Below are 27499 nucleotides of genomic sequence, written 5' to 3'. Positions count from 1 at the left end.
ATGTGTAAGGTGTAAGACTTATTTAAAGACGTATACCTATATGTACTGTTGTTGTCTAATTTCTTGTCTAATTTTTCGAATGGGAAAAAAAAAAACTCACTACCTGGCGCCCTCTGGCATGATGGCGCCTCTAGCATTTGCTTAACCTGCCCTATAGACCGCACGGCCCTGCCCTTTGCTGCATGTCATACACCCTCTCTCCTCCTCGCCTTTCCTGTCTCTCTCTTTACTGTCAATATCAAATAAAACAGAAACGATAAACAAGAACAAGACTGATGCAAACATTTCTTATAAGCTAACATTAGCCTGACATACACAGAACAGTAAATAAAAATGTGAATAAGTAAATGAGTAAAATTTTTGAGGAACCACCACTCCACATTTCTGGGCTGTACTTATTACTCTTAGTCAAGTGCTTTTTTTTTTTTTTTTTTTTTTTTAAAGCAGTAATCAGCTCTTTTCCCTTACATTTGACCAAATAGCTTAAATTTGAATTGTACCACACAGTGATTTTAAGGCAAGTTTACACCAAAGATTCACAACCAGATGAAATTGTTTTAGAAGGCTGCAGAGAAAAGCTCTTCTCAGCTAGAATCAAGTCAGCTGATTGCGTTGCTGTGGCTGTTTGTCAGGTGGCAGGAGTCTGGTTTTTGTGGTATAGTGTGTGTCTGAATGCTAAATGCTAAGTTGTTTTCAAAGGAAGTCCAACAGCAGAATATCACTCTTGTAAATTTTTAACGATAACATGGAGTTCATGGTGTAACCTAGTGAGAAGTTAATTTCAAGAGGAAGAAACTGTGAATTTCCTCAATGGTAGAATAACAAAGAAGAGAGCATCCATTTTCCTGAGTTGATGCAGTAAACACTGTTTTGGAGAAATTTTATAGTTGACACTCTGACGTGCCATTCCTGTAAGGGCAGCATTGGAGTAATTGCTATGGAAAGAATACGCCCGCTTCTCTAGTCCCACTGATGTGAACTGACAGGTTTTTGAGTTGCAGAAAACATTCTTTTGCAGGCTGCAACTTGTCTTGTTGTTAATATTGGGTATGAACTGCTTAAGAGAAGGCTGCTGATTTTCACACTGTGAGCTGACAGACACATTTGGCTCTGCAGCTGCACCATCAGCACAACAGGGCAAGTGGTCAAAGAAGAAAGACACGCTGCAGTCAGTGACCTTTTCGGCTTCAAGCCGAGCCGATCAATCAAGCCGAGCCAAATTCAATGATGAAGGAGCACTGGAGACTAAATGCACACACCTCATTGACTGGTGACAGCTTGTACAAACACAACCAGTTGTATAGGGCCACAAAGGTGACTCTGGTTATTTTACATCTGTGTATGGTCTGATCAGTTGTCAAGGCCACGGCCCTGATGTATAAATGCTGGGTTCGCACAGAAACAGTTCCCCGAGCTAGTACCGAACTTGGTAAAACTGCATTCTCCCATAATGCCCCAAACTCGTGGAACACCCTCCAGCACACTCTGAAGATGCAAGCACTCCCCTCTCTTGCACAGTTTAAGACTTTAGTCTCAGAACACTGTGTTTCTGATTGTACTTGTTTTAAATGATTTTCTTATTATATGTATGTGTTATTTTGTTTTTAATGCGCTTGTAAACTCGACGGCATCGAAAATGAGGGTAACCTCAATGTCCATTCGAGGATAAATAAAGGTTGAATGAATGAAACATGCATAGGCTATTTTCTGCACAGAAATCTATACTTAGGAAAAGAACGTGCAGTGAGGATGTGCACACCTTCCTGCAGACACACACAGTTTTGGCTGCAGCCTGGTGGACAAGTGGTAGAAAATAACATGAAAGTAGGAATTTATGCAACATTATTATGGCATCTTTATTATTTCAACATACTAAGTGCCCTTAACAACCAATTTCATTGGGTGTGCTTGATGGTTGGTTGTACAAGCCTATTTATCTATCATTATATATCTATCTATCTATAAAATATATATCTATTATATATATTTTAACATTATTATATTTATGGATGAGAATATGTCTGTTGCACTGTGTAACATGATATAGATGGACTGATGGGTTGATTTATTTAGTCATTATGATGAGCGCTATAAATAGGCTCAGGCATGTGAAATGGCTGTATGTACTGATAGCAGTGATGGCTCTGGTGCTGTTAAAGGACCTTGCTGTCCTTTTAGTTGCCATGTCTAAAACATTGAATGAGCAGCAACAGGAATTTACAGTGCCTATAAAAAATATTCACCCCTTTGGATGTTTTCCTCTTTTATTGCTTTTAGAAATGGAATCATGGTCAATATTCACTCGCCGACCTCTTTATTAGGTGCATCTTGCCAGTATCTTGTTGCCTTCAGAACTGCCTTAATTCCTTGCGTCATAGATTCAACAAGGTGCTGGAAACATACCTCAGAGATTTTGGTCCATATTGACATGATGGCAGGGCTGGGCAATTAATCCAAAAATAATCGAAACCAACATTTAGGGCCCTTAACCGACACAATCCTGCCCCTGTCGGTTATTCCGGTTACCACACCACAACACATCACATCACAAAATGCTCCTGTTGTCATCATAAACACAGTCCGTTCCTCCTCACTCAGGCTATACACTGAAACTTCAAGCAGTTTAAGGAGCACGGATTAAAAAGAGAGACGCCAAAAGAGCCTCACTGCATCGTTTAGTCCACAACCAGGGGTCCGTGTCATGAAGCAGGTTCAACAAACTCAGAGTCTTACCCCGAACAGCTGATTTGAGTTAGTTTTATCAACTCGGAGTAGTTTCACCTGGAGTTAAGTGCATGCACCACAGCTATAAAAAGACGGCGTCAATGGAGCCCCGATTTGACCAAGCACAATAGCAACGGGGAAGCGTCGGGCTGCGTTTTTCACCCCAGTTGAATTGGAAATGCATTCATACAGCGAGTTTAAACATGTTTTTTTTTAAAAAGTACAACACCGCTGCAGTGGCAAAGGAGAGGGAGACGGCGTGGGAGAACATTGCTGCTCGGGTCAGTGCGTAAGTTTAAATGTAGTCTGTTGCAATCACAATAATATTACAGGGGAAAACTGCTTGAATGGTAGCCTATTAATTTATTTCATTTCGGTGCAATCCGGTGGGGGAGAAACAGTAACGCTCAAAAAGATAATTGTCTGGAAATGCTAAAACATCTATGCGTGGTCTTATAACCATCTCCCGAAAAATATTTAATTCTCTGCGCAGTAACACTTCACCTTTATCCACGGGATTGTTGTCGAAAGGACATGCCATGTTCGTGAAAAAAAGTCGGCACCTAACTACTAATGGACTTCTAATAAAGGCCTACTGACTGTTTTTTTTTTTTTTATTATTATTATTTTAAAATAACAGACGGCAGAACTAATACGCCACGCCAAAATTCGCCTGCTGACTGAATGAATGAGGAAGTTAAATACCGTGTAGCTGAAAGAGGGCGGACACAGAGAGAAACTTGAGGTTTCATGAGAAAAACCTGGTCCCGACCAGGTTAGTTTCATGGAGTCTGTTACTGCGGTAACTGACCGAGAGCTTAAGTCACCTCCCTCTGTGAAACAAAACTCAGAGTTTCCCTCATTTCAGGGTTAACAGACTCAGAGTTTTCACTAAACTTGCTTTGTGAAACGGACCCCAGCACACAGCTTGGCTGCTAAGAACAACAGACGCTAACTGACGTCATGATGTCATACGTCCGTCGCTCCGTGATTCTGGGTACTGAATAAGAATAATATAGATATGATAATAATATATAGCCTAGATACTGATGATTAATTATTGTACTACTACTACTACTAGTAATAATAATAATAATGATAATAATAATCATTATGGAGCAAATTCTGAGAAATTAATATAGCCTGCTTACTATGCAGGCACGCTATATTATTAGTGCATATTTCTACTACTCCTAATAATAATATAGCAATAATATTACTTGAAATAGTATTTGTTTAGAAGAGATGCAGCTTTTTGTAGTTTGAGATTGCCGTTTTGTTTGCAGAAGATTCAAGCTATAATAATCGGTAATAATCGTTCATTAATCATAATCAAGGTAAAATGTTCAATTAATTGTGATTTTGATTTCTGCCATAATCACTATACTGTTCTCACATGCATGAAACAGTTAGCATAAACTCATTCCTCCAAACGTTCCACCAATGAACAGGCCGCGTGTTGCACTTGGCAGGAATTTATTGGAGAAAAGGTAAAACTACAACAAAACAAATTACATGGATATTACAATAAGATTTCAGGTAGACAACATTCCAGGTAAATATCAGGCATTGGCTATAACTGTCTTCACATCACTGCCTCTTTAGCAGATAAATTAGGCTAGCAACAGGCAAGTACCAAAATGATTCAAGTAAATATAAAATAAATGGGGTCATCTGTGTCTAATATCAACATATTTTTCCTTTTCAGGTTCTTAAATTATAATGTACTTACTGGCAATGCCACAGAAAAGGAACAGCAGAAGGATGGAATCAGACTACATCAACATGTGCCAACATAGGTTTCTAGCAACAAAAATGGCTGTCCTACAGGAAGTTCCCATTCAACAGGAAGATACAAAATAAAACCCCCAACTTCAAAATAAAGTCTTCCTAACTTAATTGCATTTATTCTGTTACATTACACTCCCCGCCTGGCCTCCATAGGACGCCACCTACATCTTTACCTAAACGACCTCTGAATTCAAGAGTAGAACCAAGTCAGAAACGGGTCTCAGGTAGATTTTAGAGGGCAAGTGAGATGTCACCTTTACATCCACTTTCCTGACCAGTCCATCATTGCTTTGGTAGACCTTCACCATTCTTCCCATCGACCATTCATTTCTCCTGACTTGTGTGTCTTTTAACAGCACCACATCCCCTTCCTTGAGGTTTGATTTCTTGGTGTGCCACTTCTGTCGGCTTTGGAGCATGCTCAAATATTCCCGCCTCCATCTTGCCCAGAACATCTCAGCCAAAGCCTGAACTCTCTTCCACTGATGCTGCAAGGGGTTGGCATCTGAGAAGTTTCCAGGAGGAGTGGGTAAAGTACCAATCTTCTGTTTAAGCAGTATCGATGGGGTGAGTATCAATGGTGCTTCTGGGTCTGAGGAGACTGGTATCAGCGGCCTGGAGTTAATTATAGCCGTAACCTCAGCCATCAACGTGCTCAGGACCTCATGAGTAACCTTTGTCCTTCCAGTTTGGAGCAACATGGAGTCTAGGATACGCCGGGCCGCTCCAATCATGTGTTCCCAACTGCCTCCCATGTTGGACGCATGAGGAGGGTTAAAAGCCCATGTGCACTTTTGGGTGAGGAGATAATTTTCCACACTGCCCCATCCATCTCCGTCCATGGCAAGTTTCAGTTGTGAGGAAGCACCAACAAAGTTGGTCCCTCGATCTGACCTAAGCTGTTTCACTGGTCCCCTGATCGAGAAAAACCTGCGAAGGGCATTTATACAGCTTGAAGCACTCATCTCTTCGATCACTTCCACGTGGACTGCTCTTGTGGACATACATGTGAACAATATTGCCCATCTCTTACTACTGGCACTGCTACCTCTGGTCCGGCGTGTCACAACCTCCCAAGGTCCAAAGACGTCCAACCCTACATAGGTAAATGGAGGTTCTTGTTGTAGGCGCTCTGGGGGCAAGTCTGCCATCTGCTGCTGTTCCAACTTACCATGCAATTTCCTGCATATCACGCACTTGTAGATAAGGCTGCTAATGGCTCGCTTTGCTCCTACAATCCATATGCCACTTGCACGCACAGCGCCTTCAGTAAAGTGCCTGCCTTGGTGTTTGACACTTTCATGGTGGTGACGAACAAGCAATACAGCCACATGGTGCTTACCAGGGATGAGGAGCGGGTGAGTCTCATCTACAGGTAGGTTTGAATGAGTAATACGTCCTCCTACTCGTAGGAGACCCTCTTCATCCATCACAGGATGAAGCTTCTTCAAGGGACTACTAGCAGGTAAGTCTTGCTTCCTTTGGATACACTTTATCTCTTCTGTGTACACCTCATGTTGCACAGCTTTGATAATGATGTGTTCTGCCTTTGTCAACCCAGCACTTGTCACACCTACCCTGCAGAAATGCCAGCCAACACATTCTGAATCACATGATGATTTATGGAAACTTTGTGCAACATGTAACAACCGTGCTACAGCTCTTGTCAGTAGACCCCATGAGGAAAAATGTTCAAAGCGTTTAGTATCCAGCTGTTTTCCTGAGACTTTGGTCGAGAATGTTGTGACCTCGGGACGGAGCTCTACATCTGAACTTGCATCAATCAGTTGAAAGGACGTGTTGTCTGATGATGAACTCTCTGGTTCCAGCAAAAACTTTGGTCCAGTCAGCCAACTGGTACTTTGCAGCTGGCTTGCAGGCACAGACCTTGTAGCATGGTCGGCTGGGTTGCTTTCAGTGGGAACATATCTCCACTGACTTGGATGACTTGTCTGCCTGATTCTTTGTACGCGGTAATTCACGTACACATAGAATCTTCTGGATTCATTGTTTATGTAACCCAGTACCACCTTACTGTCAGTGAAGAATGTGATCTTGTCCAGCCTTTGGCCTATTTCCTCTCTGACTTGCTCTGCAATTTCTGTGGCCAACACTGCTGCGCAGAGTTCCAATCTGGGTATGGTGAGTTCTGCCAGAGGTGCCAGTTTGGCCTTGCCAAGAACAAAGCTGACCTCAAGGAGACCATCTTCAGCTTTCATCTTAAGGTAGGCAACTGCTGCGATTGCCTTTACCGCGGCATCAGAAAAGACGCATAGCTCTACGCCTCTGGCCCTTGTCAGGGAAAAGGAAGCATAGGTGCCTGGGATGTTCAGCTCATTAAGCCTTTGTAGTGAGTCTTGCCACCTCTGCCATTTAATGAACTTCTCGTCAGGCAGTGGCACATCCCAGTCTCTACCTTGAGAGACTAGTTCTCGCAGAAGGAGCCTGCCTTGGACTGTCACTGGTGCCAGGATGCCCAATGGATTGAACAAACTGTTGATGGTGGAAAGCACCCCTCTCCATGTGAAGGGCTTCTGGGACTCAGCAATGTTGAAGGTGAGTGTATCCCTTGTCATATTCCAGGCCACTCCCAAACTGCGCTGAACAGGTAAGTCATCAACAGCAAGGTCCAGGGGCTCAATGCTCTTGGCTCGATCCTCTTTGGGGAAGGCCCTCATGACCTCGGCCTTGTTCGATGCAATCTTGTGGAGGTTGATGTTGTAACATCCCAGCAGGTCCTGGGCTCTCTTTAAAACATCAACTGCTTCAGCCTCTGTTGGGAAGGACCTGAGAGCATCATCCACATAAAAATCTGTCTTGATGAAATCACAAACATCACTGCCGAAGTCCTTTTCTCCCTCTTGTGCTGCTCTCCTTAACCTATAGATGGCCACCGCTGGTGATGGGCTGTTCCCAAACACATGGACCCTCATGCGGTAATCCACCACTTCATTGTCTGAGTTGTTGTCTCTGAACCACAAGAAGCGCAAGACATCTCTGTCTTCTTCCTGGACGAGAAAGCAATAAAACATTTGCTTAATGTCAGCAATTATGGCGACAGGTTCCTTCCGGAACCTCAGGAGGACTCCAAGCATACTATTGTTAAGGTTGGGGCCTGGAAGCAAGACCTTGTTCAGTGACACTCCCTCAAAGCGAGCACTGGAGTCAAACACAACCCATATTTTCCCAGGCTTCTGCGGGTGGTCCACCCCGAAAAATGGAAGGTACCATTTTTCCTTTCTCTCTTTTAGTGGTGGTGCCAGTTCAGCATGGTGATTGTGCAGGATGCCTTGCAAGAATTCCATGAAATCGTCTTTCATGCTGGGTTTCCTCTGAAAGTTACGTTGCAGTGACATAAGTCGTTGATATGCACAGTGTCTGCTGTTAGGGAGCTGCTTCCTTGGGTTCCGAAATGGCAAGGGTGCCACCCAGCTGCCACTTTCATCCCTAACAAACCCCTTTTCCATCAGCTGCAGAAAGGACAGGTCATCAATGAAAGGTGCAAGCTGATTGTCCCTTTCAGACCTTTGAAAAACTGATCCACCAAGGTGGTTGTCTTGCTGCATTGGAGTACATGACCAAGGCAGGGTGCTGTTCTGCTTGGAACTCTGACCGATGTCCTCCTTAACTTTGACAAGATTATCACAAGGCTGCAGACAGCTGGGACGGCCATTTTCCATGAAGCATGTTTTAAATGTTTTCACTTTCTTTGGGACGTGTGCTCCACTCAGGCAGATGTCGCCGACAATGACCCACCCAAGGTCATGCTTCTGGGCAAAAGGGGCATTGTGCGGGCCATTACACTGCTGACGCACTTTATGGACCTGGAGAATGTCCCGTCCTGATAGAAGCAAAATGTCTGCAGAAGCATCCAGAGGATGTATTTGGTTCGCTATAGCTGTCATGTGGCTATGGTGGTATGCTGCCTCTGGAGTTGGAATTTCCTCTCGGCAGTTAGGCACATTATTGCTCTCTATCAGAGTTGGAAGCGGAATGCTTATTTCTCCTGTGAGTGGCTCAACAATGTAACCATGAGCTCTTCTTCCAGTCACGTTGACAACTCCAGCACAAGTGGTTGGGATGTATGGTAATGATGGTCCTTGTATGTTGAATGCATCAAAGAACTCTGTCTTACATAATGAGACGTTGCTTTGATCATCTAAGATTACGTACATCCTTTTGGTCTGTTCACGATGACCTCGTGGATATACATTGACCAAGCATATCTTTGAACATGACTTACCACTGAAGCCCTTGCCACAAACCTGTGTGCACATTGTAGTACCAGCTGAGATCGTCTCATCTTCAGGCGCATTCTCTGGCTCCCCGCCATGGTCTTTAGGAGGGCTCAGTACCTTTGACTCCCTTGAAGCTGGACCTGGATGCTAAATGCCTCTCACTATTGCACTCTGAACATTTTATCAAAATGTCACAATTTTTGGCCTGGTGGGAGACTGAAGCACAGCATCGGAAACATATGCCTTTGTCCTTAAGGAATTTCCTCCTGTCATCAAGCAGCATTGCTCTGAAGCTCTTGCATTTCTTGAGCTCATGAGGTTTCTTGTGTATCGGACATAGCATGTTCAGGTCTTCCGTTTGTTTGCTCACACCACCAGTAGTCTCCTTATACACATTAGTTTTGTGTACTGAAACTCGATTTTTGTAGCTTAAGTTTCCCATTTTTTCCCTTTTTAGAGCGGGCACCGTGGAACCTGACACAGTGAAACTCGGATCATTCCTTGCCTTGGCTTCCCTGCTAATAAACTGAGAGAAGACTGAGAATGGTGGGAAAGATACATTATGGTCTTCCTTATATTTTGACCCAAACGTCATCCATCTTTCTTGCAAGTGGAAAGGCAACTTTTCCACAATGGGACTGATTCCTCTTGCCGTATCCAAGTATGATAATTCCTGCAGATAACCATCTTCCTTAGCAGCTTCAAGTTCGAACAACAAATCAGCAAGCTCTCGAAGCCTGTGGTTATCCCGGTTGGTGACTTTAGGAAAGTTGTCTATTTTAGCGAACAGAGCTCTTTCAATGGCTTCTGGAGCACCATAGCATTCCTCCAGTCTGGTCCAAATCAGATTAAGGCCCATTGATGGGTGCTTGATATTATCAGATTTCATCCTGCGAGCTAGCTGACTTGAATCTGGACCTAACCATTTTATGAGCAAGTCAATCTGTTCATGAGCAGAAAGATCTAAGCCGTTCACAGCACTTGTGAATGTTGACTTCCAACTGAGGTAGTTTTCTGGCTGATCTTCAAATCTGGTCAATCCACCTGATACCAGCTGACTTCTTATCAGAAACTTAGCCAGATCTGATGTATTATCATTAGCACCTTGGGTTGAAGAATCTGGCACATAATGGCTTGTCACTTGCTGTCTTTGTCGGTGTGATGTGTCAACTTGTTGTGTATCTCCACATTTGTTTTTGTGATGTCGCTCTAGATAGTGCTGGCTGCAGCCGTGCTGGTTGCTTGACTGTGAGACATGTTGCTGGCTACCTAGCTGATATGACACAGAGTGGCGACGATGTGCCTGATGTGGGCTGATATGATGTTGGGCACCATGGTCAGGGTAGGACAGCTGTTGTCCTAGATTAAGTGAGTCATACTCTTGATCCAATGCAAGCAGGCTAGATGGCTGTTGTTGGCTTCTGTCAAGCTGCTCAACTGGGTGTCTATTCTGCACCTGTGCGTGCTTTGCCACATATTCACTCACTTTCTCTTGTGAACCTTCTAATTTAGGCAAAGACTCAAAGTCTGCTAAGCTTCCTCGTGAGCTTAACTCCACGGCAGCTGCCTCCATAACGACGGCTTTGGCAATAGCTGCCTCTGCTTCTCTCTCCTGTTTAAGAGCATCTAATTCTGCCTCCAGACGAGCTTTCTCTACTTTGGTTTCCATTTCCTTTTTGCTAAATGTTGTTCTAGCTTTAGCAGCTGCCATATTTGCAGTTGATCGCTGCGAGGTCATAGAATGGCGTGAACTGGACGTGTGTGACTTAACATCAAGAGTGTCCGTATAATTATACGCCTTCGATGTTCCCTCCATTGAATCATCTAACTGAGAATCCTTGTCTTGCTCCATCTTCTGATGAGGGGCTGCCATTTTACTATACTGTTCTCACATGCATGAAACAGTTAGCATAAACTCATTCCTCCAAACGTTCCTCCAATGAACAGGCCGCGTGTTGTACTTGGCAGGAATTTATTGGAGAAAAGGTAAAACTGCAACAAAACAAATTACACGGATATTACAATAAGATATCAGTATTTCAGGTAGACAACATTCCAGGTAAATATCAGGCATTGGCTATAACTGTCTTCACATCACTGCCTCTTTAGCAGATAAATTAGGCTAGCAACAGGCAAGTACCAAAATGAGTCAAGTAAATAAAAAATAAATGGGGTCATCTGTGTCTAATATCAACATATTTTTCCTTTTCAGGTTCTTAAATTATAATGTACTTACTGGCAATGCCACAGAAAAGGAACAGCAGAAGGATGGAATCAGACTACATCAACATGTGCCAACATAGGTTTCTAGCAACAAAAATGGCTGTCCTACAGGAAGTTCCCATTCAACAGGAAGATACAAAATAAAACCCCCAACTTCAAAATAAAGTCTTCCTAACCTAATTGCATTTATTCTGTCACATTACAATCACCCAGCCCTACATGATGGCATCTCACATTTGCTGCAGATTTGTTGGCAGCTGCACATCCATGATGCCAATCTGCCATTCCACCACATCCCAAAGGTGCTCTATTGGATTGAGATGTGGTGACTGTGGAGGCTTTTCGCCAAAGACACCTTAACATTAAAACACTGCCTATTGTTTTTGCACACTGGATAAGTCACTAGTTTGTTTGTTCCAGCAGCATGTATGCTAATTTAATGCTAATAACTTAGCAATGTAACATCGCAAACACTTATTATCCCAGGTTTTTGTGTTAGGTGTGTGCTTACCAGGAGAACTATCATACACACTGAAATGAAAACACCATAGATTGTGGTTTCCTTGAACTTTATTTGATTGGTAAGACATCACCTACAATTGCGATAGTTTACATTTTACTGCGGATCCATCTGTGTCTCACTGGAACTGTGGGAATACTGTAGGGAAGGGGGCACCCTGCATTTCTGCATCTTTTGTGATTTCAGTGACATCATGGTGGGAAATACCATGTATTGTCTCTCGGGGGAAAACATGTCACAATGAATGTACCATTTTCTTTCTGAAATGTTATTTATCGATATGTACTCAAAGTTTTGTATTTAGTTTTTCTCTACAACTGAGAAGTGTCAGTTATGGGGTTGAACTAGTCCATAGATGGAGTTGTAGGTATGGAAATTGTATGTGTCTTAGTTAAGTTCAGACAGGGGTAGGTAAATGAATAATATAGTGTTGCTGTGAACACATGCCTGTAAATGTTTTCATGAGTTGAATTATTCCTAAGTTGAATTGTCTTGATGGAAAAATTTCTTTGGATGTATTTTTTCCCTATTTCTTGAGCACAAATTATTGGTACACTGTAAATAAATCACTGCATCTTTGATGAAACACTTTGGGCTCTATTTTCCCTGCGCAGCGCAGGGTGGCGCACCCCGCGCAAAGCTATTTTCGACCAGCGCAACCCGTGGGGCGCACAGTTTCTTATTTTCCCAGACCGAGGTTCGCCGAGATGGGAGTGGCGGTGCAGCAGGGGGAGGTGCCGACAGATTCAGCTAGGCGCAGTGACATTTTCGTGCCAAAAAGCTTCGCCGAGGTGCGCCAAAAGCTCGCCTCCTGAAACCACGTCTACTTTCGGCGCAAGGCGCAGCGGGGCCGGCACAGTGGAATTTTGGCTGGCAGGTAGTGCGCACACGTCACCACAACCTCACAGATTGTCAGGCACAGTAACAATGCAATAAATACCCACAAAAAACACAATTCAATGCTATAATCTCAATCAGCACATAAATGTATCCCCATTATGTGCCAAATTCTTCATCCCCATATCGACTGTCCCGGAGATCAAAGGAGACTGGCACCGTTTGGCATGTGCAATGGAAACCCAACCTGATCACCTGTCAGTCAAACAATTTGTCCAGTACAGTGATTTCTTTTTTCCAGTCATGGTGTCTGGCGCTGCTCATGTTAACTACACAGTTCTTCTTCCATATATATAAATATTCCACACTGGGTTTCCGTTATCCGGTAATCACCGGACTATGACTGGTAGCCTAAAATCAGCCAAAGTCTGGTAATTTTCAAATGCCCGGTGAAAATATTCCCTCTAAGCACAATTTGAATTTTATTAAAACAGTCAATTTTCACGTAATTTTATTTATTTATTTATTTATTTATTTTAAAAAAATAGCATGCGTGATCCCTGTCTCCAGTGTACCAGAGAGAGAGAGAGAGAGGTTTTTCTCTGCAGAACCGGATCAAAACAGCGCAGCAAAGTCGCCTGGGGGAGAACAAGGTCACAAGACTGATGCGCATTGCAAGTTGCGGAGAGACACTTGAGACTTTCGATTTTAATTCAGCTGCTGAATTTAGTTTTTATTGCATCTATTTGTAACAATCAGCCTTATAATTAAAAGCCTAGTTACCACAAGTCTTAAGGATCCTACTGTGAATTGATTATCTGTTAGTATCAGGTTAGGAAAACTAAATCAGAGGGGTACTTTCAAACATAAGAACCAAAGATGGTGCTGTCAAACAAAACAATTTTATTTAACAAAGGAGATCTCTATGCACTTAATTGCTTTCTCATTGTCTCTGGCAGAGTCCATAGGTCCATAAAACTGAAATAATCGGGTCCAACTCAAAAATCCTTCCAATTAGGAAAAAATACCCTTCAAAATGCAAAAATGTAACTGAAAACAGCAATGCATTGCAAAAAGGACAAAAAAAGCCACAATCTCACCAGCAGACATTTCCAGGGAGTGGAGGAAAGGATGAAGTCCCAATAGTTACTGTAAAACACAGCGTTCACTCTTGCTTGGAGGTTTTCAGCACGGGGAACCTATCCCTCAAACCGGACTCTTTCCTCTGCTAAAGAGTAATTTTCTTAATTTAACACAATATAAATTGAATGTCCTCCTATTGTTCCCTGGTCTCTCCTCTCTGCTCCCTCTTTTCCTTTGTTCTCCTCTTTTTTCTTTTCCCCGCCCCAAACATTCCTTCCATTTCAAACCTCCCTCCAAACACACCCACACAGGAAAACCACCAATCACCACTGACATGACCATAAATGAATCCTGAGTCCTACTCCAGTGGGCCAGGCATACACAAGATATGAACATAGGTAGATATAACCCTGTAGGGCCTCAACATTTTAATCTACCACTTTATCTCCTAACCTTGTGCTGGTGGTGATGCCACAGATCCCCCCCCCCCAGCCAGCGGCATCAGGGGAGAAGGCCTAAAATAAGGTTTCATATTCACCACATTCACCGTATCCTGCTTATCATTACCATCTGCCCACTTAACCCTATAATTCACTGGTCCTAGCTTTTTCATCACTTCAGCTGGTCCTGACCATCGAGGAGCTAACTTTGATGAAAAGCTGTCGGAGGCTTTGGACTGGGGATGAGCCCTGACCCAGACCAGATCTCCCACAGGATAATGTGCACCTCTCCGATGGGCATTGTAGTACCTGGCTTGTCTGTTTTGGGCCTCTCCTACCCTTTTCCTGACCTCAGTCATAATTTTGTGCTGTCGTTCCAGTAGTGGATAATGTGGATGAGTGGGGGATGGAGCTTCAATGAGCCTCTCCAGAGGTCCTTTCAAAACCCGTCCTATCATGAGCTCTGCAGGTGTGTGGCCAGTAGATTCATGTTTTGCATTGTTGATGGCGAACCTGAATTCGGATAACCACTTGTCCCAGTCTCGATGGTTCTCACCTACAAAGGAGGCCAACATGGTTTTAAGAGTCCTGTTGACCCTTTCTGTGAGGTTAGTTTGAGGGTGATAGCTGGTTGTCAGTTTTTGAGTTACTCCCCATTTCTTGCACAGCTCTGAAATAAGGTGAGAGGTAAACTGGGGTCCTCGGTCAGATACAATGTATTTGGGCACCCCCCATCGTGTGAAAACCTCATCTTTCATGATTTGGCAGAGTCTGTGGCTTTTAATGTCCCGGAGTGGAAACAATTCCACCCACTTTGTGAAATAATCCACTACAACCAGCAGGTACCCATGTCCTTTCTTGCTCCTGGGAAATGGCCCCATGAAGTCTAGGCCCACCATGAATCCCGGTTCCTCCACCACTGTAGACTGTAGTTGTCCTGCGGGCTTTGTGTTACTTGGTTTGTATTGTTGGCAAATGCTACATGTTCTGACATGATCCCATACATCTCGCCTCACAGATGGCCACCAGGCCACTTCCAGTATCCTTAAGAGTGTCTTCAGTCTTCCAAGATGCGCTCCCATTGGGTTATCATGGAAGTAATGGAGAAACTGTCCCACAAGTGCCTTAGGCACCACCAGCTGATACTTGGTCCCATCTTCTCTTGTTGGGACCGTCCGGTACAATACATCTTGCTGCAATTCCCATCCAATTCTGTCAGTCCGTTGCCCCTTTGATCTTTCCTCCTTTAACATTTGCACATACTCATCGAGGCCTTGGGCTTGTGCAATCTCCGCAAGGGAGGTTGGAATGTCCGTAGCACAAGACAACCCTTTAGGAGCCACATATGATGCCAACATCCCTCCATCTAATGAATCTGGGGCCCTGGAGAGAGCATCCGGTACTACATTCATACATCCCTGACGATGATGGACGCGGAAGTGGAATTGTTGTAGTTTTAGAGTCCACCGAGTTAACCTGGAGGTGGTTTTGGGGGAGTTGAAAGCCCATGTCAAAGCAGCGTGGTCTGTGTATACATCAAAAGGAACACCCTCCAGAAAATGTCTCCATTTTTCTACGGCCCACACCACCGCAAGACACTCCTTCTCGGAGGTGGAGTAATTGTACTCCGCTCCTCTCAGGCCTCGAGAGGCATATGCAACGACCTTATCTCCTCCAGAGGTTGACTGGGTCAATACTGCGCCTAACCCGATGGCACTGGCATCAGTGTGGAGCTGAAATGGGAGGGATAGATCTGGTTGTGATAGAATAGGAGGAGATGCCAGGGCAGATTTCAGAGCCTCCAAACTCTGCTGACACTCTTCCGTCCACTCCCATTTTACACCCTTCCTCTGCAGTCTATTTAAGGGTGCTGCCAGATCAGCGAAGCGGGGAATGAATTTGTGGTGCCAACCCACCAGTCCCAAGAACCTCTTGAGAGTGGTTACATCTGTGGGAATGGGATAGCTGGTAACCGCAGCAGTCTTTTCAGGATCAACCTCCACTCCCCTTTCAGAGACTATGTGCCCCAGGAACTGTATCTCAGACTTGAAGAAATGACACTTTTTCAGGTTTAAGGTCAGATTGGCATCATGGAGTTTGCTGAAAACAGCATCCAGGTCTTTGAGATGTTGTTGGCGACTGGAGGAGTACACTATGATGTCATCAATGTACACAAAACAAATGTTACCTCGCAGGTCAACCAACACTCTTTCCATTAGTCTTTGGAATGTTGCTCCAGCATTCTTCAGGCCGAATGGCATAGCTTTGAACCTAAACAGTCCAAATGGGGTGACGACGGCTGTCTTGTCCCTGCTGCTCTCCTCCACTTCCACTTGCCAGTAGCCTGACCTGAGGTCCAGGGTGCTGAAACATACAGCCCCATGCAAGGATTCTAGAATATCATGAATATTGGGCATGGGGTAAGCATCTTGGGGAGTTTTGGCATTTAAACCCCTGAAATCCACACAAAATCTAGGTGAACCATCAGACTTATCAGTCAGGACGACTGGAGCTCCCCAGGATGACTGGCAAGGTTCGATGACATCATCCCTTAACATTTTCTCCACATTCTCCTTAATGATTTCCCTCTTCAATGGGGAGATCCTGTAAGCCTTGGAGCGCACTGGGATTTCGTCCACAGTGGATATGGTGTGTTGAATAACAGTGGTTCTACCAATTTTCTCTGAACACACAGATGGCCACCTCTGGATGAGGGGCTGGACCTCGTCAGGCAGGCTCTTGAGTAGTTCTCGGTGTGTGGAGGAGAGTGTCTGTGTCAGGTTGCCGTTTGGTGTTGAGGGCATAGCTACATACAGGTTGACAGTGGACACTAGGCCCTGTCTGCCTCTAATCCATGTCAGCTGGTCAGGAGATCGGTTAAGGAAGGGGAAAAATGTCCACTTTCCATTGAGCTTCAATCCATAAACCCGTTCACACACATTGATCTGTACTCCCGTCTTTTCCATGAAGTCCAGTCCCAGGATGAGGGGAAAAGCCAAATGGTCATCAGCCATTATATATATGTTTCCACGCTCCATATTGCTCCATGCCACACATAGGCCCTCTTAACCATCCCTTCAGCAGTGTGGGATTTCCCATCAGCCAGTACAAACGGCCGTTTGTTCCCCACAACCATCTCCTCGCTAGAGCTGGCTAATTTCCTCCAAAGGCTCTTTTGCATCAAAGTGTATGAAAAACCGGTATCCACCACAGCTTCGCCCATATATCCCCCAGTCTCTATAGGCACCACTAGCAATTTGGGCCGTTCTGTCTCAATCAAAGTCATATGATGGGCAGGTGGGGGGTCATGGCCATTTTTGTTCTTTTGGGTTTGCTTCCTTTTTGTTTTCTCAGGGGCACTTTGACTATTTACTTTAGCCCAGTATTCCCGTTTTGCTGCCCAGTCTCTTTCAACCATTGAGCCAACCTTGACTAACTGCTCAACAGTGTGACAGGTGCCCCTCAGGCTACTAACCAGGGAGGGATTACAGTTATTCATAACCCTTCTCACTAATTCAGACTCTGACATATCTGGTTTCCACTTCAAACATAAAGCTCTATAATCATAAACAAAGTCTCTGAGGCACTGTTCGGGGAGTTGGACCATATTCCTCAACTTTTCTTCCACTTCTGTTAGATAGTCAGTAGGTAAAAAGGCACTAAGAAAGGCCGCTCTGAACTCCTTCCAGTTTCTTATTTTGTGCCGTTCAGCCGACCACCAGCTCCTCGCTGGACCACTCAAAACAGCAGACAGAGATGCCATCAGCTCTCCATCTGACATGGGCCGAAGTGACAGAAAGTTTTCACATTGCTCAATGAACTGTAAAACCTCTGTGGTATCCCTGTTGTCTCCAAAAATTGGAAACTCAACTCGAACTGGGGGTTTGGAATATTTTGTAAGAGAAGCCTCATCAGTAATGGCGCTCACATCTGGTGAAAACTGCCTAAAACCTTGGGATGACCTTGGAGTGCTAGATAATTTCTGTTTATTTAAGTCCCGTTTCCATTTCTCATCTCTCCTCAGCAGGCACTCCACCACAGCTTGCTCCATCTGCCGAAAGGATTTTCTCATGGAGTCGTCCAAGGCTTCCATCCTCTGGTCAACATACTCCCTGAGGCTCTCTTCTCTATTGATTGCACTTTCCAACGATGATTTAAAGTCATTCTCTAACTCATTGACTTTACCCTTTATAAGCTGCACAGTATGGTTAATCTCCTCAACATCAACACCAGTGTTAACAGAATTAGTATGGTCACTATCATCCTGCTCATCAGATTCCTCCTCTATATACAACTCACTCAAGAGAGAAGATATTTCAGCTACTGGCTCCCTAAAAGTGACAAATGGGCCTGGTCTTAAGGGAGGAGTTGAAGATACCTGCCTAGGCTCACTTGGCATAGGCTGTGCTGGGCCTTCCTCAACCTCATCCTGTTCCAAATCTGACATCTCAAAATAAATTCACACCCAAACAACTAACAAAATCTCCAAGTAGGATCCCCGTACGGGCCACCATCTGTAACAATCAGCCTTATAATTAAAAGCCTAGTTACCACAAGTCTTAAGGATCCTACTGTGAATTGATTATCTGTTAGTATCAGGTTAGGAAAACTAAATCAGAGGGGTACTTTCAAACATAAGAACCAAAGATGGTGCTGTCAAACAAAACAATTTTATTTAACAAAGGAGATCTCTATGCACTTAATTGCTTTCTCATTGTCTCTGGCAGAGTCCATAGGTCCATAAAACTGAAATAATCGGGTCCAACTCAAAAATCCTTCCAATTAGGAAAAAATACCCTTCAAAATGCAAAAATGTAACTGAAAACAGCAATGCATTGCAAAAAGGACAAAAAAAAGCCACGATCTCACCAGCAGACATTTCCAGGGAGTGGAGGAAAGGATGAAGTCCCAATAGTTACTGTAAAACACAGCGTTCACTCTTGCTTGGAGGTTTTCAGCACGGGGAACCTATCCCTCAAACCGGACTCTTTCCTCTGCTAAAGAGTAATTTTCTTAATTTAACACAATATAAATTGAATGTCCTCCTATTGTTGCCTGGTCTCTCCTCTCTGCTCCCTCTTTTCCTTTGTTCTCCTCTTTTTTCTTTTCCCCGCCCCAAACATTCCTTCCATTTCAAACCTCCCTCCAAACACACCCACACAGGAAAACCACCAATCACCACTGACATGACCATAAATGAATCCTGAGTCCTACTCCAGTGGGCCAGGCATACACAAGATATGAACATAGGTAGATATAACCCTGTAGGGCCTCAACATTTTAATCTACCACTTTATCTCCTAACCTTGTGCTGGTGGTGATGCCACATATTTGATTTCAAGTTGGCAGCACGCAGCGTTATTAAAATGGTATGAGCCAGTTTTTTTGTTTGCAAATTGTAGTTGCATTTGTTTGCAATTGTATGCAATGTTCATGTTAAAAGAGCACAGGCTTGTGCAATATTTATTTATTTATTTATTTATTTTAGACGTTACGCACTTGAGTCAATTGACGGCACTCATTTTATTTGATATAGCCTACTTTCAATAAAATATTACGCTATAAATTGACATGCCTTGATATTATTCTTATGTAGCCTGCATATAATTTTAAGCTCAATAAATTCAGATAATATTTGACCGGAATTTCAAACATTTGTCCGGTAAATTGAAAACCTGCCAGTCACATTGTCCGGTGCCAATTTTTTTTTCTAGTGGAAACCCTGATTCCACACATATAGAAAATGTAAAATGCATTGGTTCCTTGCCAGACTCTGGGCGTTTAGAACAGCAAATGTAAAAGCTTTCATGAACCAGATTTTGTTTTAATCTCTAGTATGTCGTTGCATGAGTAAGTGACGGGAGTCAAAAGTTGCAAAACAAACATGTATTTATATGAATACGGTGAGGATTATCCTTTGAGGTAAAAACATTCATTAAAATGGGGGCTTCACAGTTAAATTTATATTTGCTTGTAAAAATCAATAACTTTAACAGACGGTGACAGAGCTGGAAAAAAGAGAGATGCGAGGCAGGTAGGTAATGGAAAGACAGGGGACTCAGGAAGACGAATTTAAGGATAGATGCATGGATGGATGGATGGATGGACAGATGGATGGCAGGTAGCTCCAGCGACATTCCAGCAGCCAAGACTGGTCTCTTTGTCCTTAGATGCCACTCACACTGGCAAGTTTGATCCGCGCCCAAGCACGATTGCCCTTAAAATCCGGATTCTTTGACCAGTGTGATCGCTCCGTATCGTGCTTGAATACAGTACACTTCCCCCGCTCTGGCACGGTTGGAAGGGGTGTGCTTCTGCACGGTACGGGCGCGTACATGAGCACATGCACGGTCACGCACGCAGTGCGCGGATGTAAATCATGCAACTTTCCTCCTGCCTCTGCAAAACTGTTTAATGTGCGCAGCTTGATTACCGGCGAATGGCCGCGTTGCGCAATCACTAATCAACCATGTTGTCTGTGTCATTGTCCGTTGTGCTGCTGCAACCGCATATAAACAAAAGTCGGTTTATAATGAAAGTACAGCAGTCTGTGTGCGGCGATCCGGCAGACCTGGTGCTGGCCGGCACCGCGTCGGCACCGGCCGGCACTGGCCGCGGCACCGCGCGGTGTGGGGCAACCCGGTCACCCGGTCTGCCGGATCTGACAGGTGCCGCTCCGTCTGTCAGTTGGACCTTTCTGAAGAAAGAGGAAGTTACCTCCGAAACTGTCAAGGTAAATAAACATCCCATGTCTGATTAAAGGGACCAAAAACGTTTTTTAGTTAAAAGGAAGACATGATGTATTTGAACTACATTGATTTATAATGACGTCGGGCCATGCCTGTTGTTGTCGTATTTCAACGTGATGACGTGCACACCGGGGGCAATCGTGCTTGGGCGCGTTTGGGAAAAAGGTAATGTGAGTGCAGGCCAGCCGGGGACTGGGGAGGGGGGGATTTTGGCTTGAGCACGATACGGGCTCAAACTTGCCAATGTGAGTGGGCCCTTAGTGTGTGTCTCGGCTGCTCTCTTTCTCCATGTCAATTGTGTGAACGTTCATTACGCCTTCGCGCAGCGCATTTTAAAGGCGAGGACAGGGGCGATTCATTAAAGTGAATCGGCTGTGTCAAACCCACTCCACGCCTTCTCTCCTCCCTTGCGCCGGTAGGAGGAACGGCGCAGTAGTTGCGCCAAGGTGCACGGCATGCCAAAATAGCAAAATCCACTTGGCCACACCCAGTTGGCGCAGCGCAGCTGCGCTGCGCCTCTGCCTCACCTGGTCTGTGAAAATAGAGCCCTTTGAGTCTGCCTCCTATTTTGACCGTCTGACTAAGGATATCCTACCTATGGTGGCAGTGGTAGGGCCAGGCCATTAAGGGGCAGCACAGGCCATGCCAAGGAATAAAAAGGGAGCTGTCCCAACAGATGGGGCACTTGAGGACGGTCCTGTCCACCACGGGATGCCAGATGATCCCAAAAGTGCGGCAGAACTTTCCATTTTGCAGCAGCAGGCCAACAGGGACTTCAGATGTGAACAAAAACAGAAGCAGCAGGAGGAGCCCTGAAGGAAAGTCCAGCACCAGTTTGCCCAGATCCAGGAGGAAGTTCGGCAGGAGCGTGAAGACCACCTGCAGGGGAAACCAGCTGAGTCAACTCTACCTCATACTCCAGCAACAGAGCCACTGCCAGCTGATGGCAGCCGACGATGGATTTTGGCCCTTTAGACAGGAGCAGCGGAGGTCACAAGTATATTCTACTAGTATGTGACTATGCAAAAAGATACCCTGCAGCTTTCCCACAAAAGAAAGTTAAGATTCGCCAAAGAGTGAACAACCTCATTCAGTTGTTTTCCAGAGTGGGAATCCCCAGAGAAATTATAACTGACAAGGGTACTAATTTTACATCTAAGTTGCTGAAGGCAGTGTATGCCATGCAGGCTTCTCGCCATTCCAGTTACTATATGGTCATTCGGTAAGGGGTCCACTGGATGTTTTCAAGAAGGCCTGGGAGGGTCCGAAGTCACAGCAGCAGTGCAATGTTCTCTCATATGTGCTTAAAATGAGTGACAGGTTGGATAATTTCAGGGAGCTGGGTAACTGTAATCTGGCACAAGCACAACAGGGCCAGAAAGAGCTCTATGACTGGGCTTCAAAGAGGAGGTCATATACAGAAGGACAGAAAGTTTTCCTACTTCTGCCAACATCGGAGAGCAGTTTGTTAGCCAAGTGGCAGGGACCATGTGAAGTGACAAGGAAAGTGGGTCCAGTGACTTATGCATTATATTTACCTGATCGCCACAGAAAGTATCAAGTCTTCCATGTGAATATGTTGAAGGAGTGGGTGGACCAGCCAGGGGAATCTCTGCTGGGAATCTCGGCTTGCACTGTGTTGGATGAGGAGGAGCTGCAAGAACAGCTTACCAGTGTTTCCAGATTTGACTCATATGACAGTGGTCCAGTGAGCTGAGCTGGAAGCGCACATAGCAGATGAGCTTTTCAGTTGTCATCTGGGGCACACCAATGTTATTCAGAATGACATCCGGCTTCCATCTCCAACTTAGCAACCAATCAGGGAGACAATGGGCAGAATTCCAGTTCATCTCATGCCAGCCCTGAAGCAAGAGGTGGAGGAGATGTTGGCCATGGGGGTAATTGAGCATTCACGTAGTGAGTGGTGCAGCGCTGTGGTATTAGTGCCAAAAAAAAAAGATCAGGCTAAGCTGAGGTTCTGTGTGATCTTTTCTGAGCTCAACGCTGTGTCTGCCCTTGACCCTTACCCAATGCTTAAGGTTGATGAACTTATTGAGTGCCTGGGAAATGCCAAAGTCTTGACAACCCCTGACTTGTGTAAAGGGTATTGGCAGGTGGCCTTGACAGAGAAATCTAAGGACCCCACAACATTCCATGTTCCAGGGGGATTATACAGGTTAACAACAAATGCCATTTGGCCTACAAAGCCCCAACAACCTTTCAGAGGTTGGTGGATCAGATTCTGACAGGAGCAGAGGCCTATCCAGCAGCCTACATTGAAGCCATCATCATCTTCAGTGAGTCATGGGAAGCTCATGTACAGCACCTTTCTGATGTCCTCCACTGCATTCAGAAGGCAGGACTGGTCATTAATGGTAGGAAATGCCATGTGGCTAAGCCTGAAGTTCAGTATTTGGGATATGTGATTGGTGGGGGAAAGATTCAGGCTCAGGTTGGAAAGGTGGAGGCCATTCAAGCCTGCCCGCCTCCGACTAACAAGAGGAGGGTGAGATCATTCCTTGGACTGATTGGATGGTATAGACAATTCATCCTGGACTTTTCTGCCAGATGTGCAGTCCTCAGAGACTTGACAAGAAAGTCGGGCCCTGCTAGAGTGAAATGGACACCAGAGTGTGAGGCTGCTTTTATAGACCTTAAGAACTGTTTGTCAGGAACCTGTGTTGCAAGGTCCAGACTTTAACAAACCTTTCATTGTGCAGACACATCTGGGGTGGTCCTCGGGGCAGTACTGCTGCAGGGTGGAGAGCAAACGCAAGCCTGTGCAGTGCATCAGCCGGAAGTTATTTCTGAGGGAAATGAGGTATTCCACAGTTGAACAAGAGGCCCTGGCAGTAAAATGGGCATTGAACACTTTAAGGTACTATCTCATTGGCAGAAAAATTTATCCTTGAGACGGAACACTGAGCTTTACAGTGGATACATGAAATGAAATTATTTGAGTTACTGTTGCCTAACCCTTCTATCAGCCTCTGACCTCTGGCATCAACAAGGCGTTTTCGCTCAGAGAACTGCTGCTCCCTGGATACTTTCTCTTTATGGCTTTTTGACAAGAATTTACTAAAAAAAAAAGCTCTTTAATGGCAAAGTGAAAACAGATTTCTACAAAGTAATGCCAAATAAAGGTGTAACCATTTTTGTGTAACTTTCGCTGTATGCTTCGGCTCACTGTTTTGCTGGAAAAGACAATGACTCCCAAGTCATAGTTTTCATGCAGACTGAATCAGATTATCCTCAAGGATTTCTCTATATTCTGCTGCGTTCATTTTAATCTCTACCTTTACAAGCCTTCAACAGCCTGCTGCCAAGAGAAATCCCCACAGTATGATGCTGCCACAACCATGCTTCATGGTGGGGATGGTGTGTTTGTGGTGATGTGCACTGTTTGGTGTCCATTTTGGTCTCATTAGACCAAAGAACCTTCTTCCAGTTGACCTCGGAGTTTCCCATATGCCTTGGGCGAACGCTAGTCAAGATTTAATATGAGCTTTCTCTTTGCCATTCTCTCATAAAGCTCAGTGGGGATTTAACAGAATTCAAGGGGATGTTCAGTGACTTGAACAATTTTTTTGTTTTGATCCCGACATATTTTTCAATAACCTTTTCTCAGAGTTACTTGGAGTGTTCTTTTGTCTCCATGGTAATTGTATCCACGGACAATGATTAAACAGTGACCGGGCCTTCCAGGGACAGGCGTCACTTGAAACATTCACTGCACGCAGGTGATCTCCATTTCACCAACTATGAGGCTACAAGCACCAACTAGCTCGACCTTTGTTGAATTAGGTCAATCTCTTTAAAGGGGGTGAATATTTATGCAGTTATTTTACATTATATATGTTTAACTGACTGATATTACTTTGTAGGAATCTGTTTTCACTTTGCCATTTAAAAGTTTCTTTGTAAATTCTTGTCAAAAAAGCCAAACCATATTGATCATGATTCCATTTTTGTGACAATAAGTAAAAACACCAGAGCTCCCAAGAATAATGATTTACTCACTATTCATCAACATGTGCACAGAAAAGGACATTCTACTACTACGTCTCTTGTGGATATGACTGACCAGCGCCTGGGACAGATGGGTAAAATAGTTGGGGCTTTATTTATTGATTTTAGTGCTGCATTTGATCAGGTTGATCATAATATATTGGTTACATTATGGTTTCTAAGAAGCTGTACTAATTTGGGTGAAATCTTACCTAAAGGATAGAACGCAGTCTACATTCATCAACGGTTCATTTTAATGAATGACTAGCACAGTGTGTAAGATTCAACGCACAGCTAGTTATTTGCCAGTGGAAGAACTGAAGCAGCACCCAAGCCTTCATTGGCAGTGAGGTCAGCTATCGCTCAATTTGAGACAGCGCAGTTATTGGTGAGACAGAAAAGGCACCAAATACAGCAGCTAAAATTGTCTTGAGATGTGCACCTGACACCCCAGTGACTTAATTAGACAGTACTCTGGGTTGACTGTAAAAGACACCATTGACAAAAAAAAAAACCTTGTTATAATGTACATCATACCAAGAAACCAAGAAATATTTATGACCGGCACCATTTGGTTAGAGACAGACATTCTGTCAGTTTGAGAACAACCACCGGCATAAATTATGTCTTGTCAAGGCCAAAATTAGAGGTTGGTAAAAGAGCATTCTCTTATCAGGCTTATCAAAGATGGAATATACTTCCTGACGCTACTAGAGTACTGGATATGAATAGGTTTAAAAAATATCTTATCTGTGTGAGACAATAGAAAGATATAGTTAATGACAATATAGTTCACTGTATATAAGGTGGGTTCCTTCCACAGGGCATCAATTGTTTATCATGTGTAACGGCATAAAGGTATTATTTTTGTTTGCGTTGTATACGGCAAAATGTATGGATGTAATTGTGGGTTTTAAGGGTCTTACTTGTACAAATAGTTGTTTCTGTTTGTATCTATTAGTGATGATTTGAGAATAGCCGAGCTGGGCTAAAAGAGATCATTACTGGGAAAAAAAAAAATCAAATCACATGGCATGAACATAGATGAAAATTAAAATGTAACTAGTACTCACTACTCAAAGTAATATTTATTTATTTATGTATTTATTAATTTAACATAATTGTCTTAACTTTGCCCATTTTTGGATGAGCACTCTTACTTGAGCAGAATTATTCTACCCAGCCCTGAAACTGAATTTAATCAAGATTAATGTCAAATATGTGACACGGGTCAACATGTAAAATACTTTTGTGTTTACTTATTACACTGAGGCTCTGTACACTGTACATATGCAACATGTATTTGCTACACTGTTTGTTTTGTGAACCATATGGAGAGCAACACCTCAGAGACACTAATCCAGTTTCAACAGAACTTGGATCTAACCACTGAATTCCTTTCAAATCACCAAGGCAGAGCTACGGGTTTGGCGTAAACAAAGTGGTATTTTAAGTGATTGCCCAAAGCGAACCTTGTTTACCTTTTGAAAATCGCTCTCCATCTTTGGAAAATATGACAACACCCAGAGCCCTGGGAAATGTAATCTGCTTAAAGTAAGATTTGTCATAGATGGTATATTTGCCATACTATGCCTCATGTAAAGTATGGCAAATATGGCAAATTATGGCAAATTATAGGCAACTATGACAAAAAAAAAAGAAAAAAAAAGAACTAATGCCAGGCAAACAAATTAACTAACAAAGACAATATTTTTAGAGTGGATGAAACTTGTTTTCCTTTTTTTAAGCAAGGAGGCAGTCAGTAGTGCAATATTATTTTAAATTTACACCCTTCAACACATTATTCTTTTTTATATATCCTCTGAAACCGCTGGCTACACCAACTTCAACGTCGCCAGTCGTGCAATGCGCCATGCGCCACAAACAAATGAGAAATGAAGAGCAGTCACATCAATGCTGTAGCGAGAAAAGTTACCTATTAAAATGACCAATATCTTCAACTCCATGGTCCATCACAGGGGTGTCTTGCTTGTGGAGTCTTGTTCGATAAAATCGTTGCTATCATCACCATAAAATGCTTCCTTGTTGCTGTAAGTTTCTCAGTTCTGGCCTCGGTGAATTTAAAAAATGTTCTTTTAATCCCAAAAACATCTGGAAAAAGGCTCGTCTCGTGTGCAGGTTTTGGAATTTCTCCATTCGCCTCCGTTATTCACCTTAATGATCTTGTTTGTGATCATTCTTCTTTACGGGAAAACATCGGTTGAGTGTCTGTGTGCGTGTGTGTGGCGAAGAAGACCCTCCCACTCAATAGCGTCTCAGCCATCACCCAAAATCTATATTCACTGACCGCTTTTGACGCAAAAAGCTGTCATTCTTATATTAAAATATCTCCTGTGTAAAAATAATGATTTATGCACAAAAATGAACTTTGCATGGATCATTCATCCCCAAAAATATATTTCCATGTAACAAAACAAGCACATCTCAAACCAAACTGATGAAGAGTGGAAAATGAAACTGTCTTGGGCCAGGAAATGAAATGAGCTCTTCTCTGTAATTTCAGTCTCGATGAAAGCATTTTTTGGTGTTTTCAGAATTGGGAATTAAGAGATGTCATGTTTTGTCTCTTTTTCAAAGGTAATTTGAATGTGTGTGTGTGTGTGTGTGTGTGTGTGTGTGTGTGTGTGTGTGTGTGTGTGTGTGTGTGAGAGAGAGAGAGAGAGAGAGAGAGAGAAATGGTATAATTTTGACCCTGACTCCATTTCTCTGCACTCCTGAATACCCGAATTAAAGGCAAAACTTACAAAAATAAGCTGTACTTTAAAGAAAACTGTAAATTCATTTTCCAAAAGGGACTTGGCATGCAGCAGCTTTTCCCAACATGTAAGCTGTTGATATCATCCACCAACGGTTAGGCTCTTATCA

At 43.7% G+C, this 27499-nt stretch overlaps 1 protein-coding gene across 2 annotated transcripts in view; it reads right to left on the bottom strand.

Annotated features, from left to right (window-relative positions):
- Positions 1 to 26885, bottom strand: part of LOC115376319 (uncharacterized) — a 35619-nt gene extending 8734 nt beyond the window's left edge. The window contains exon 1 of one of the 2 annotated variants that reach the window (XM_030075937.1): positions 26550 to 26885. In XM_030075937.1, coding sequence (XP_029931797.1) covers positions 26550 to 26580 — 31 coding nt within the window. In that variant the 5' untranslated portion in view covers positions 26581 to 26885. The remainder of the gene's footprint in view (positions 1 to 26549) is intronic. The other variant, XM_030075853.1, reaches the window with a different exon arrangement.
- Positions 26886 to 27499: the final 614 nt, after the last annotated feature.

The sequence above is a fragment of the Myripristis murdjan genome, chromosome 1 (genome assembly GCF_902150065.1).
Source record: "Myripristis murdjan chromosome 1, fMyrMur1.1, whole genome shotgun sequence".
Lineage (NCBI taxonomy): Eukaryota > Metazoa > Chordata > Actinopteri > Holocentriformes > Holocentridae > Myripristis > Myripristis murdjan.
This window is presented reverse-complemented; position numbering and strand designations above follow the sequence as displayed.